At 37.3% G+C, this 15,332-nt stretch overlaps 1 protein-coding gene across 1 annotated transcript in view; it reads left to right on the top strand.

Annotated features, from left to right (window-relative positions):
* LOC131060202 (CLP protease regulatory subunit CLPX1, mitochondrial) overlaps positions 1–15,332 on the top strand; it is a 249,427-nt gene that overhangs the window by 191,456 nt on the left and 42,639 nt on the right. The window contains exon 8 of the mRNA XM_057993357.2: positions 4,104–4,160. Within this exon, the coding sequence (XP_057849340.2) occupies positions 4,104–4,160 (57 nt within the window). The remainder of the gene's footprint in view (positions 1–4,103; positions 4,161–15,332) is intronic.

Genomic DNA, 15,332 nt, shown 5'->3' on the forward strand with positions numbered 1-15,332 from the left:
ATTGTTGTCCCGTCCTAAAGGAAGTGACGGAAGTCTTTGTGCTTTCAGGAAACTTCATTTCCTTTCTCTCATTTCATTTTGAAAGTGGTTACTGTTGTTTATATCAAATTGCTATCCTTTTCTATGAAGAGAAAAGGATATTGTCTTTCTTGAAGGAAGAAGAAAGATTGCTGTCTCATCCTATTTTATTTTAAAAGTTGTAGTTAGATAGGGGGATCCTTCCCTTAATTAGGAGAGTTTAACTCACACTTTGTGGTTGAAACCACAATTTTGTATATTTCTCCAAGTGTACAAAATTTTCAACCAGCAAAGAAGACATTTAAAAGATACATCTCACAAAGAGCTTCTCAAGCTCGAATTCCACTGAGATGAAGCTCGACGTCGTTTAAAATTTAACATTTGTCAAGTTAATTTATTTAATTTTTCAAATTGATTGATTAAAGGTGAATTGATTGTTTGCAGGTCGAAGGCGTCGTCGGGAAGAACTAGGAGAAAGCTTGAAACGCAAATCGAGGAAGGATCGCAAGCGAAGCTGGAAGCTGGAGGAGAAGAAGATGCAGGGGTGTGAGATCGAAACCAAGCATTGGGAAGCATGTCGCTGAACCCGCTGGACGACAAATTGAAGTCCACCACCGATACCAAAAGACTGAAGAACATTCATAATGTTACAAGTGTATGCATTCTCAAGAAATACACAGCTGGATTAATTCAGTTTCTGAAAACTGAAACTGTTTTGTTGTAAAACTGCCTGCGGGCCCCACTCAAGATATTTTGAAACAGAGGGGAAACAGGTCAGTTGTGGACAGTTATGTTCAACTACCGGATATACCCAAATTGAAGCCAAACAATTGTAGGTAGTTGGAATTGTGGTTGAAGGGATAACTATGAATTAAGTGGGTATGGGCAGCCTTATTTTGTGGAATAAATCAGGGCCCTTGGATGCAGTCAATCCTGCCCATCGATTCATATTGTAAATTCTATAAAAGGTAGAGGCCTTTCTTTTGTAAAGGGTTAGATTTTTGAGTTAGATAGTTAGACTCTAGTTAGGTTGTTAGATTTTAGTTTTCAGATTAGGAGTAGAGTAGAACTGCTATAGAAATTGTTGTAAAAGGCAGTTGAAATCAATATATGGACATTGATTTGGTGTTTATCATTTTGGTTTTAGTTTGTTTGCATGGTTTCTTTCAGCTGGTTAATATTAGAGTGTAGCGATTTTAATGGTAAAGTGTGGAGGAGTATTTGATGCATTTAAGGTTCATACCATTGGTGGCCTGCTGATTGTAGGTCACTGTGCATGGTTAGTTTGAACCCAAACTGTGCTTAGTTCAACTGCAGGTGTTCGTCTTAGGCTGCGCCAGAATTGGGTGCCTAAATGAATGTCTCCGGTTTGAAAATCCTTCATCCCTTGGAGATTGCACAGTTCTTGTCTAGTTGTGAGTGTATCTCTGGCAAAAACAAGAATCTATTTATCGAAATCTGTCTACCCACTGCATCAACTGTTATCATCACTATCCTTAGGTTTCCTAAACCCTTCCCTTTTGATTTTATTTCGCAGTCCGAGAATGGCAGCAGACCATCTTGTTGCAAAATCGTAAGACCCCTTGTGCTCCCAGCAAATCACATCAATCACTGAGTTATCCTGAAGTCAAGAACTGACATTTGGAACCTTGATGTTGTCCCCTTTGATCGATTAAAAGCAGCATTAGGGCTTCCTTATGCAAGAGAGGATAGGATACTCAACGATTTCATTCTATTCTGCGTTGGCCGGATAGAGTTGCAGCGATGCCACTTTAGACACGTCAACATAATTGGCGCTAGAAGGAGGGCCCCTATCAGGTTCCTTGCAGAAAGTTGAGTCTAATCGACCTTTCCAATGCTATATTCGGGATATGCAAGATCCTTGTTAAATCAGAAAAGCCAAAAAATCAGAAAATCTGAAAATACCAAAAATATTTCTGAGTTAGTATGTTGAGTCAGCCGCTTCATGAAGACTGTCCGTAGCCCGACATTTTCCAAATCCAGCAAAGGCTGAGTTTGCAGCTGTATCTAAAGCAGTTATCCGAGTACACATCTAAATTGTTTACTGACATAGTTGGATGCCATTATTTCTTTAACTTTAACTTAGGCCTGACAAGGATAGACTATTACTCTTCCTCTTAGATTGGTTTTGATTGCTCAATACTTAGCAAGCCTCTATAGGTGCATTTCAGGTGAAAAAACACTCCACGGGGCAACTTTGTGTATGCCAAAGACCTTTTGATCTGTGGGATGTGAAGATCTTTATCGATAAAGGTGGTGATTTGGCTCATCATTTTTCTTTGTGCTAGCCTTTGAAACTATTTGAGTGGTGATCTCCAAAAAAGGTGCTGTTGTCATCGAACTAGGCTCATCCTATTGTTGATTTGAAGAGGTAATGGAGGAGGGAGTAACTCTTAGCAAAGAGACTCTAATTGGTTGCTTCCACAAATTTTGGCCAAGCTTGGCAGCTTTGCACAAATAGATTTCAAAAACTTGGAAGTGTCTATTGGAAGATGATATTCAAATTGCCCTGTGTGTAAAAGGTTTTTCTGTGTTTTATTCCTCTCTGAAGGATAAAGATTTGCTACTTTGGAAGGTTCCTTGGGTATGGGAAAAACCTTATCTATGTCTGCAACTATGGTACCTAAGTTTCAGCCATTTAATTTAGTCATTTACTATATTCCAATTTGGGTGAAACTCCCTAATCTACCTTTGTATTTTTGGAGCTCTTCCAACCTCTCCACAATTGACAACACCTTAGGGAAATTTAACTTATTGACGCATTTTAATGAATTTTAATGTTCTTAAACATTTGTGCATATTTTAGTTGAATTGGATTTATCCAATTAGCTACCAGCAAAAATCAGAATTGGGGTTGGCATCGCAATTTGGAACCAAATAATGGATTCTGAAGGACTAGCTTTCAAATGTAGACAGTTTCATATTCTATAGGGCATATGGCATAGGATCATTCAAAATTCTCTGCTTAAGAGAATAGTGTGGAATGAGCAACTTGGTGGCAATGGATTGTGCTAAGCCACCACTGTATTTCTCTAACTAATAAGGAGGTCATCATGAATTACAAACCTTTAGAAGCCTCTTTAATTAGCACCCCATTGATTTCTCTCTGGACTCGTTTTGAGCTCCTTCATTCTACAACAAGCAAGCCCTCTTCAATTCCTTTAGCAAATGGGGGTTTGACCTCCATTGATCAATGCCACCACTCCTCTTGGAGAATGGCGGTCAGAAAAAAATAAATGTCTTTCCACAAAAAACATTAATTCCAGCAACAAAAAGAGGCTTCACTTGCATGTCAAACAAGACTAGAAAGGTACTTTATGAGACCATTTTTGTGACAAAGCCTTAGGTATCTAGTAGTCATGCTCTCCTCCTAGGAGGATCGACAGTTTTTTTTCTCAATTGTAAAGCACTCCTGTTCATAGATATGATTCATAAATCTATTTTATGGAAGGTTATTTTATGGGAGTTGCTTAGAAAGCCACAATTAACCTACCAATTTTTTTTTAATCTATTTTTAATGTTTTTATTTTGTTTTGAAGTTTTAATTTTTAATACTATTCATATTAAGATTGCATCTTTTATGTATCCACTATTTCTACTTTTTTTGAGGAAAGCTTCTATTCAGCTATAAGAATTTTCTGTGCTCTCGTCATTCTAATGTTGATGAAGTAGTAAATGTTATTAGTTACTTTGCTGAAATTTCTGCTCACTGGACATTTTTGTAAGTGCTGTTTCTCTTTTAAATTTTTAAGCTATTTATAAACTGTGTTAGTAGTTATTATCCTTGATTAAGCAGTTTTTTACAGTGTAATACAGCCAACTTTTGGCATCATAGCTTGAAGATGGTGCTGAGCTAATGTAGTTCTGTCTTTTATAAATGCACATACTTCTCTTTAGCCGACACAAATGGTTTATCTATCCTGATTTTTGATTTCACAACACTTAAAATTAATGTTGTGTATGAGAGCTTTCTGAATAAGAATGGAAATATGAAAATATTTAATTTTTATTACAGAAATGTTCTTTTCAAGGATGCTGATTATGACCCAATTCTGTATTTGTAGATTGTAAATGTTCCAGAAAAGGGAGCTCGTAAGCATCCTCGTGGTGATCATATTCAGGTACATTTGTTTTTGCCATAGGCTTTCAATTTTTTTTTAAGTTAGCATTGGGCATTGTTTTTGTTGATAAAGTACTGTTTTTTAAATAGATACAAGGAACTATGTTTTTTTGTGGTACTAAGATTAAGGCCAGTGACTTGACAAGATTAAAAAAAATAAAAAAAGTAGTCTTGATTTCTCCAGCATACAATTCAATGCACAAGCAATAGTTGAATTGAAAGTACAATTAATTACACATCAATAAAACCTGGAGTTGCATAGTTGATTAAGAATCAATAAAGAAAATGGATTTGGCAAAACACAACATAAATTAACTAATAATTGTAAAATGTTAAGTAGTTTTTTCCTTCATGAGATGTGTTTTGTCTGATACTCTTTGAGCCTTTCTTACCTTTTATCGTATTTGTTTTAGGTTTTCTTTCATCTGTTTATGATTAAGGTAAAAAAAGAGAGGGTTTTTGAAAGGGCCCCCAACCCTTTTACAACTAAACAGCCCAATGGCAGGAGGGACTAGTCCCAGTAGCTGTGGGACTTACAAAAAGAAATAGTAAACCTGGAATAACAACAAGAAAAGAGAACAGCAACAACACAGACCAAACAGCCAAGAAAGTAAATTACAAGATAGAGCAGCTAACTCTGCCAATCTAGCTCTTGAAGGCCCGAGGCAGCTAGAGAGGTCAAGCAATTCATTTGTTCTTCAAAAGAGACCTCTATCTTTTCTGCTTTAATGACTATAACATTAGCATTGTTAGCAGCCAATTTGGCACAAGTACTCATGGCTGGTCCTTCCAAAGTGGAGCTCTTTTACCATTTTTGAATTTTATTTTGGCTTTTGCAGGATACAAAGTGTAATGTCCCCATTTTGAGTCACTTCAACTCTGTAGTTAGCTCCAGGTTTATTGGTGAGCGTGAGCTTTGTCAGAGGGGTTGTTTGATGTTGATAATGAGCTGAAATGGTCTAGAGGACTCTGATGCCACTTTCTGAAGTGAATTAGGCTTTTGGTGGGTTCTCCAAGATTATTGGAGAGAAGGTCTATGTATAGTAAATCAATCAACCTAACTAACCCCTTAATATTATCCGTATATGCATATATTATCGAGTTTCTATGATTATCATTGCTTTATCAAAATTACCTTATCGGGTTCGTTAGGTAGTTATTAAACAAACAAATTATATGCATATGTATCGGTTCATATATAACTGATGGTAAGTAAACGACTTATGCTATTAGGAAAAGACACGATCTCTATTGAAAGCCATTGAGGTTTTATATATACGATGTGTCTTTCCCTTTTGAAGGTTGGTTGTTCTAGACACATAGGTTCAGACAACACGTGCAGACTACCAGGCAGATTGATATCACACTCAGCTGTTTGTATAACATATACAGCAATGCGTTTACCACATCAACATGGTATCAGAGCCAGGTCCAGGCTAGGAGCCCCAAGCACACGATAGGTGTGGCTTAAGGGGGGGGTGTTGGTGTTGGAAATAAGCCACACCTGGACCGATGATGGACTGGTCCAAGAGGGGCCAGTAGCTCAGTGGTAGAGCACTCCAGCAGCGTATGGAAGGTCCTAGGTTCGAGTCCTACCTGGTCCATGTCTCAACAATTAGTATCCTAGTTAAAGTCAAAATAAAACATAAGCATTTTTTTTAACTTAACCACTCCTCTTTGTTAATGATCTTATCAACAAAACATGCAGTATTAAAGGCTTCGAAAACAAATTAATAATAAATTCTTCATTCACGTATACACATTAGTCATTGAGACACAAGCAAATATCATGGCTACATAATCATCTAGGAACCATCTTAGACACCAATGCTTGACTTGTCATGATGAGTAATGTAACCTCCTTTGAGCCATAGTCTTGTAATTTTAGTTTTGATGCCATGTATTTCATTTTCCATGAGTTTTGTACACATTTGACAATATTTATATATCTAAATGTGTTATTTCCTTCAGCTATAAATTGTGTGTATGCTTATGTGATCGATGTATAGTTGTGTATGTGATCAAACTAGCTTCTATTTGATGATATTATTGCGTCTTTAACTTTTATTTATTAAAGGGTGCATGAAACAAGTTTTAAATCCTTAAAAATCTCTGAATTTCATGACTTTTTGAATTTTGTCAATTTTTTGTGTCAAGTTCGAGTTTGAGTCCAAAATCAGCTTGCCTAGTCCAAGGCAAGGCCGAGTCTCATAACTATGGTCTATATAGGCAATTGATAATGGCCTGGTGCAAATGAAGGTCTGTTTTACCCAAAAGGACATTTCAAACTGAAAGTTCCAAAGGTTGAAATAGAAAAGATGAGAAATTGAGTTTCCTCTTGTTGCACAAATGGGTGAGCATAGGAAAATGATAATAGTAGATTCGTTTGGATTTGCCATCCAAGGCTAGATACTTTATATGCATGTCTACAACTTCTCTTTATAGCTTGGGGAGGTCATCCTTTTTGAATCCATTATGGAAGCAACTCACTAATTATCCTTTGTGGAGGAACACTTCTATATGTTAAATTTTTGGACTTATAGTGTTTTTTATATTTGTCCTCCTTTGTCAAGCCTTGTGATTTGAGCTATCAATTCCTTCGAGATAGTAAAGGAGAGGCCACAATCATACGCTGCTTGGATCTTCCTTGATTGGGAAAATTCCTTGGATAAAAATAGGATTGTATTTGTTCATAGGTTCTAATAGGCGAGTAAGGTCTGCCCTTTGCAAAATGTTCCATACTATGTGATTGTTCCTAACTTACTCATGGAATGAAGGTTCAATCTTGGGCACATTCCCTCCCATTGTGGCAAAATTCCACCAACACTACCTTAAATATCTACAAACTAAAGACACCTCCAAATTGCTCTCGAAAGGGTTAGAGGAAATTGGTTTGTCATGTTTACAAAGAGATTGGACCTTGATATGATTATTCCTACGTATCCCGGGGATGCATCCCCGGCCTGAAAACCCTCGTCTCGGTCCTGAGGACGTTTCGGGGACTTGGGGACGGCCAGGGGACATTCCCCCCCGTCCCCAAAATGTGGGAATTTGCTGGGGACGCCCCAGACACGGGGGAACGTTTGCCCCAGCCATGGGGGACGTCCGTACGTCCCAAGGAGGGGGGGGGAACGGCTTGGACGTCCCCAATCCGTCTCGGGGATGGCTGGATGCCCCCCACGACTGGGGTTAGTTAAAAACATTAAAAAAATGTCATATTTTTAAATTAGTTTTTTTCCTAATGTGGGCCCCAAACTATTTGCCCGAAATCAATTAAATGCAAAAAGTTATTTGACCCCGTTTTGGGGGCGCTGTCCCCAAACCCTCGTTGAATAATTTGGGGGGAAATTGTGCCGATAAAAGTGGGGAAAATTTAACCTCCAAGTCTGATTAGGCTCCATATAACAACATTATTAAAAATTTAAAAGGCAACGATATCAAATTATTAATATAAGTCTTGAATATGTGATAATTCATAATATCGTTGCCATATTTCATGTTTGACTATATGATATATTTAAAACTTTAAAATGGAACGATATAAATATTTCATCTCTTACCATACGATATTCATATATTTAAAAGGGAAGGATATGCAATCAAATTTAATATCGAACAATAATTTCAGTAGAGCAATTATTTCCGACAATAATTGTTTAAGCAGAGCAATCAAATTTTCAGCAAATCAGACAAGTGCTGGCATATTGACAATGAATTTTTCAATTATGAATGCATATTGAGTATTGACAATGCATTCTGAATTATGAATGTATATTGAGTATTGACAATGATTTCTGAACACAAATGTGGTATTTTAAGGTTCTATAATGTAGCTATAGCTGCTTTATCCATGTTTTTATATGAATATAATGTATATATACATGCTTTATCTATTTTTCATATGAAAATTTAAATATCTTTATATATTTTAAATTTTCCCTATATTTTATATAGTCATCCCCTTCGCCGTCCCCCCGCCGTCCCCAAAATTGGCAAAAAAATTTGCCGTCCTGGAAACTCGTCCTGCCATCCCCTGTCATCCCTGTTCCAGAAACTCGAGGTAACATAGGATTATTCCTTTGCTCTCTTTCCCTTTGGCTCAATATTGAAATAATTTGTTTGCTCCCTGTAAATAATATAGGTCATGTGGGATAAAACAAATGCGAAGTAGGGTCTTGTCACATTATTTAGCATCATTAATTCTCCCAAAATTAATCCTTCCTGTGACATTAGACAGAAGGGACAGAGGCTCTTCCTAGCATGTGTGACCCTTATTAGTACAACCTCAATTGGTGAGGGAGTCTCCCACCTAGTGCGCTTCACGGTAGGTTTGAATGATGTTTATCCTTTTTAAAAATCTAAACAAATTTATGGATATTCTTTTTATACCAAAGAAATGATGATATTGAACTGAGCGTTTCCACAATGTTACGGGAGCACTCTTTAATGATAATGTCAAGAATGCCCATCTTTTTTGCCATAGTCAAGTCTATTAGGGCAGCTAAAGCTTCAACAACATTGCTGGTTTGAATATTTAATAAATTTTGGGCATAGGCAGCTAGCATCTCTGTTTCACTATTTCTGAAGATTCCACCAGCACCTGTCTTACTGGGATTCCATTTGGAACAACAATTGAAATTTAATTTTAATCAACCAAGGTCGAGGGATTTCCATGTTGTAGATTTCCTCATAATTTTATTTGTGTCTATATTGTCCAAGGGAACACTAATTTCCAATTTGTGGCCATACATCTATCAATTTAGAGGGGAACTCTTTTACTTTTTTTATCTGAGAGGAATCCAGATTTTCTTGAATAGAGCTAATTATTTTCATAAGAGCTATATTCCATGGTTTGCATTTCTCTCCAAATATCCTGTTATTCCTTTCCTTCCTTTTAGCCCAACAAAGATTAGTAGAGATTGATTCCAAAGTTCGTTTATTATAGGGTGTGTAATATGCTACTCCTGTTTGCTTCCAAATTATTTTTGCAACTTTTACCAGTTATAGACTATGGACATTTAGTCAAACAGTTTGATTGAATATGAGCATAATGGTTTACTGTTTGTAGCACTTTTTGAGAAATTGGTTTGATAGCTTATACTTCTATGAATATGTATGCAAGAGATCATAATCTCATGCACAATTCAAGCACAAGTGTCAATAATCGGATATATAACTGAAACTATGTAATTGTTGATCATATTCAAGTAGAGGAAACAAAATAGACATTATCATAACTCTGCCATTCAAAATTCAGACAACTTCCTGATCTGTTACAGTTTGCATCAGAAGGAATAGCTGGTAATATCTTCTCAGAAGTTGACTGTCATACTAATCTGCACCAGTTTCTTCACCTTAAGGCTCTAGGAGTCGTCTTTTCACAATTCTATGCACTGGTATTAACTATTAAGTCAAACATTTTACATGTTTCCTCTTGCAAGAATACAATCAGCAATGGCAGAGGAAAGGTAACAGCCAAATGTCTTATTAAGTATTGATGTTTGTCTCCAATTGACTCCAGAGAAGTTCACTCCTCCTGTGCACAGTATATACATTAACATTGTCTTTCCTGCTGTAGCAGAATTACAAGAATTGGAAATTCATTAACATATGATGGTAGCGATCAGGACAATCAGCAACTTGACCATTCAAAGTTCCTTCTAGCCCCACGTCAGCTCCAGAAATCACTTCTAAGGACAACAATAACATACCACTTCTAAATGATTCCCAAAAGATGTGAATTGCATCAAAATGCCCACATGACCAAGTTCACAAAGGACAAAGATAAGCTGTGCCCACTATTTTTTTTTTTTTTCTCTGAAAACCTTCATACCCAACTGTTGACGTGTATTTTATACACAATCATACACAGAATAAAATACCAATAGGCATCTTATCCTCTCTTGAGAAAATAGTCTCTAACTGCTGAAGATTCGCGTAAAGGATCAGTTAGGTAGACTCCAAGGTTCTTTGATGTAGGGTCTCTACGTGTGGACAAGCTCCAGTGGTATGATGTGATTTGCTGGAATCACAAGGGGACTTACATTTGGTGATTGAATTTCCGATCTACTTTGCTAGAACACAAGCTCTCACTAACTTAGATTAAAAAAAAGGGAAAAAGGAAGCGGGGTGAAGAGAGGATCTATTCCTAATACTAAGAATGTAGGAGCAATGACTTGATTTTTTGATGAAACTCTAACTAGATCTTGTTTTGACATCAATGGAACATCTACACAAGACTAGTGCGATCTTCTAAGGGAAGCTTTATGATGTTCAAATCATCACCGCAGGCATAGATACCATCCAAGTTGATGCATATCAATGAAGAGGCAACAAATTGAAATTGAGCTTAAGCTGAACGATTCCAGTTGACTACACAGGGCAAGTCTGCAATCAACAAACTGCTAGTAGTATGGATATACGAATTCCACCATCAATCAATCACATTTCCTCCATTCATCTAATCATCTACCATCTAAGATTGAAGACTCAACAAGAAACCATGCAAATTGCAAGAAACGACACACTTCACCATTACTTCAATGAAAATGGAGTTTGTTTACAATCAATGGCAACAATTTCTTGCCTTGTCCTCCTATTCTACTCTAATTACTTCCAACTATTTACATGCTACCTCTAACTTATTGCTAATTAACCTTTACAAATGAAATGCCTGGGCTTATATAGTGCCCACAATACAATTCGATGGCTCAGATCAATTCAAGATCAATGGCCAAGATTCAACAATGAAAACCCTAATTAGGGTTTGTTACAACCATTACATAACATTTAATGCCTGACCAATGATAAAATTGTATTGCTTGGACACATGTCCCTTCTAGAAAAATCGACCAATGGATAGCCGGGGTAGGTACATCGGAGTTTGTGCCACCTTCCATGAGTTAAGTACATTGAATCTGGACATGCTGAGGTGGACCACACTGACTGGAGGAGTGATGACTGGGATGCCACCTCATCTGACACTTGTAGCTTGCTAGATATTCAATTTGATGTTGTCGAGAGGCTATCTTTAATTAATTCATCTGGAATTATTTGCTTCTTCAACGAGCCCTTGTTCTAACTCCTGGTGTCCTTGATGTGCAAGAAGATGATGTACCTCGCCTTGGAACGCTGGATTGAAAAAGGTCGCCCTTGTCCTTACTTGATCGTCCTAGCGAAGACCGTCCTGGCGAAGACCGGCTTGATTTTCCTTGAAGAGACCTCCATTTGATGCCTACACAACATTTCAAAATTAGTAACATGATTTGCAATACATAACATAAATTAGATTAATTTTTAGGAAACTTCATAATAAATCTTTGAGTTATTATTTCCTAAAAAACAATTGAGCCAATACAATTCAAAATTCAAAATTCAAGCTTAAGGCAATGACGATCAATGAATAAAGCAATAAAAATAAATCGCCATACCTCAATAGAGAGCTAACTCTAGAATGCAAAAAGGAAAAGATCGCCTAGGCAAAATTGGAGGTATAAATGATCTTCAATGTTATCTCCTCAAAAGATCGACTTCGCCACCTTTGGATTGAACGTGATCTTCAATTGCACCTTTGACGTGGTCTTAAAAGGATCTTCAAATTCGCCCTTGACAAATCGCTCAAATGGATCTTCAAGTTCGCACCACTCTAGATGATATTAGCGCCACCTTTGGAGGATATTCGCACTTCTTCGAATACACTTCGCACCACCTTTATTAATAAACTCCAAATCGCACTTCCCCTTGTCTTCCTTAATTCGCATGTAGAAGGATAAAATGATGATGTGAAAATGATAATTTCACTCCCCTTATATAGCGCTCACATCTCCATTCACCCCCTTTGGCCGACTTGGTAAAATATAACAATTTCAAACGATTTTTAAATGATTTTTTAGTTAAAATAACAAGGCCGACTTGGATTTATAGCGCTTGCAATCGATTTTTATATTAATTAATTAATTAATTATTAATGCCTTACGTTTTTAATTTGCAAATTTCGATTTTTATAAAGGCAAAAATAATTAATAAAAGATCAACGCCACATTAAATGCCAAATTAAATAGGATTTTCAATTTTTTATTGAACTTAGCATTTAAGGAAATTTGAATTTGTTTATTTGGCGCCAAAATTGTGAAAACAAAGGGACGTACCTCATCGCTCTGGTCCCTTGGAGAGGGACAGGAGCGATCCATGATTTTGTCTTGATTTTTGCATTTTTCACGTTCAACTCCTTCATCTCCACGTTCAACATTGATCATTATGATGAATCCTTCGAATTTGATCGTCTTACATGCGTTCATAAGTGCCCTTGGGTGTCCATCGCCCCGGTCCTTGTCCAAAGGACAGGAGCGATGTGAGTTTTTAGCATGACTAGCAACGTTTGGACGTTCAAAACTCCTGCAAGTTATCTTCAAATGATGCTTTGAACCTTGTTTATCCTTATGAAGTCTTGTCTTAGCACGAACTTGGGGCAAAATTTGAGAATCCAAAGCAAATCGCCCTGGTCCCTTGGAGAGGGACAGGAGCGATATGGTCTCCATGTTCAAAACGATGAACATATTACGTTCAAAATCTCTGTGTATCATCTTCAAAAGGTACCGTGGACCCTCTAAGACGTTGCGAAACTTTAACCTTACGTAGAACTTGCAAGAAATGACCAATATATTCAACATCGCTCTGGTCCCTTGGAGAGGGACAGGAGCGGTCTAGGTCTTAGTGTGTAAATCTCTTCATTATAACGACCTTTGAGTGTTTGTGCATGATGAAGACGCCTTGAAATGTCCTTTGCCACCTTGTCCTGACTTGGATCGGTCTTGAACTTAGGGAGGAACGACCTTGCACCCGCATGAGAAGCAACATCACCACTGTATCGCCCTGGTCCCTTGGAGAGGGACAGGAGCGATCTTCCTTTTGTGGCCTTCATTTCACTTTGCCAGGTTCCAAGTTTATATTCAACGGACTCGTCACGCTCTACTCTATTCGTCCATGCCTTGACATCGTCTGTAACTTGGCCAGAAAAGCAATTATAACAAAAATCGCTCTGGTCCCTTCCTGAGGGACAGGAGCGAACTAGGCCATCTGGAACCTTGTGGACGTCTAAAAAATCTTCAATTTGTATTCAATGCGTCCATCTCATGTTTTTCCTTGTCTTTGTACGTAAACTTGCCTTGATTCTTGCCTGGATCTTGACTAATGAAGGAAATCGCTCTGGTCCCTGGGAGAGGGACGAGAGCTACAAGGTACCCCGCCCTGGTCCCTTGGAGAGGGACAGGAGCGATTTGGTCATTCTAGGTCATTCTCCTTCATTTTTGCATCTCAAATTATATTCATTTGGTAAAGCATCTTCCTTTGGACCCTTTCAAATTATCAAGTCATCGAAATCTCGCAAGGACAAGGCAAAATTGAATTTGTAGCTCCGGTCCTTCACTGAGGGACAGGAGCGATTTTGCTCCTACAGGCCAAAATAACATGATTTTTCACATTTTAACACTTCACGAGGCGAAAACAAATCAATTCCAATGCCCAGGATCAAAATCAAAAAGGGTCAAAATTTGGTCAAAAGATTCAATTGGACAAAAATTCACATTTCACTTTCAACACTTAGACAAATTTAAGCTCTGCATCAACATTCCAATTGAAAATTAGACCATTTTGGCGAATTCATTGCATTCAAAATTTGCATTCTAGAAAAGGAAATTCAAAAAGCTCCCAAAACCGACTGGATTCAAACCAAAACCCTAAAAGGCAAAGCGAAAACGAGCAAAAAACATGGGTCCCCATTTGCAATGGGGCGATGTGTGAAAACGTCACAACACCAACACAGATGGCAGTAAAGATTTACCTTATTTTAATTTTGTTTCAAGCTATCATACAATTTCTTCTAGCAATGCGTTCCCATACTAATCTTCAATTGCTTAATTTATGCAGTTCATGCCACATTAAGAGGACATACTATTCTGTAAAGTATTTATCACCAAACTCAATCAACCTTATTCCAAAAAGCATCACCCAATATATAATAGTTCATCAACTAAGATGTTCACACTGGAAAGCAATGATAGTTCACAAATATACTGTACATATCTTCTTACAATATTTAAGCATTTGTAACCATTAACTCTGACCTCTATGAAATTGGGTATATTTCAATACAAATCAATATCTGCAAATCTCTTCTATGCACAAGCTGAGACTCTAAACGAATCCCCCTGCATTGACTAGAGAGGATCTCTCTCCATCATAGCCAATCTTCTTCGAGAGGGTTTCCGTCCTCTAGAAGCCTGAGATTAATTGTGTTCAACTCGAAACCCCAAGGGTTTCCACTAGAGAAAAATAACATAATCTATATATTGTCAAATGAGCCCTTCAAATGCCTTTTATACTTTTTCTTGCCAAACTTCTGGAAAGCACCATTTAAAATCCACTTTGTTAATAAGAATTTCATATTATCTCTGAAAAGACATTTTTATAAAAATAATGATAATTTGATACACACGGTCAATGTTTAATGCACATGATTTAAAACATTTCATCCCGGTTCCGATGAGTTGTAACACTAAGGTTCTTTTTAAATATTTAAATATGATTTAAGCATCCTTAGTAAAAATAATTAAAATAAGCCATTAATGCGCCCATTTGTGAAAGCTGTTGGAAAGCATCATAATTGAAACCTGGCTGCATTGGAGTGATCTTGACGATACATAATGAGAAACAAAACCAACCGGGTGACTTACTATAAATAGAAGATTCTTGGAGAACACACTTGAAGCGAAAAATCAATCCGAAAAGTGGCATAAGCATCTTTAAAACTCACTAAGTTTACAGGAAACATCAAATAATCCCTTAGACAAGACAAACACCCATCGAGAAATAGCCAACTGTAATACTGGAGAACCCTAAAATGGGGACACTACAGGGTGTCTATGTAATGTCCCTATTTTATGCAAGATTGATTTGTGAGCAATTAGCCTAGTTTTCAAGTTTTCCCATAATCTACTTGAAGAGTTGGGGAGAACTCCAAACGTTTTGGAGTACTCGGGCTTGGTTAATGGTGACTTTGGTTCTTGGTAGTGAGCTTGGTTGGTCTTGGTGAGCCTTGTGATGCTTTCGGAATTGATTTTTGGCTTCTTAGGAGCTTTCCAAACTTCTTGGAGGATCATGCTATTTCTAGTAAGTC

The sequence above is a fragment of the Cryptomeria japonica genome, chromosome 3, assembly GCF_030272615.1.
Source record: "Cryptomeria japonica chromosome 3, Sugi_1.0, whole genome shotgun sequence".
Classification (NCBI taxonomy): Eukaryota; Viridiplantae; Streptophyta; class Pinopsida; order Cupressales; family Cupressaceae; genus Cryptomeria; species Cryptomeria japonica.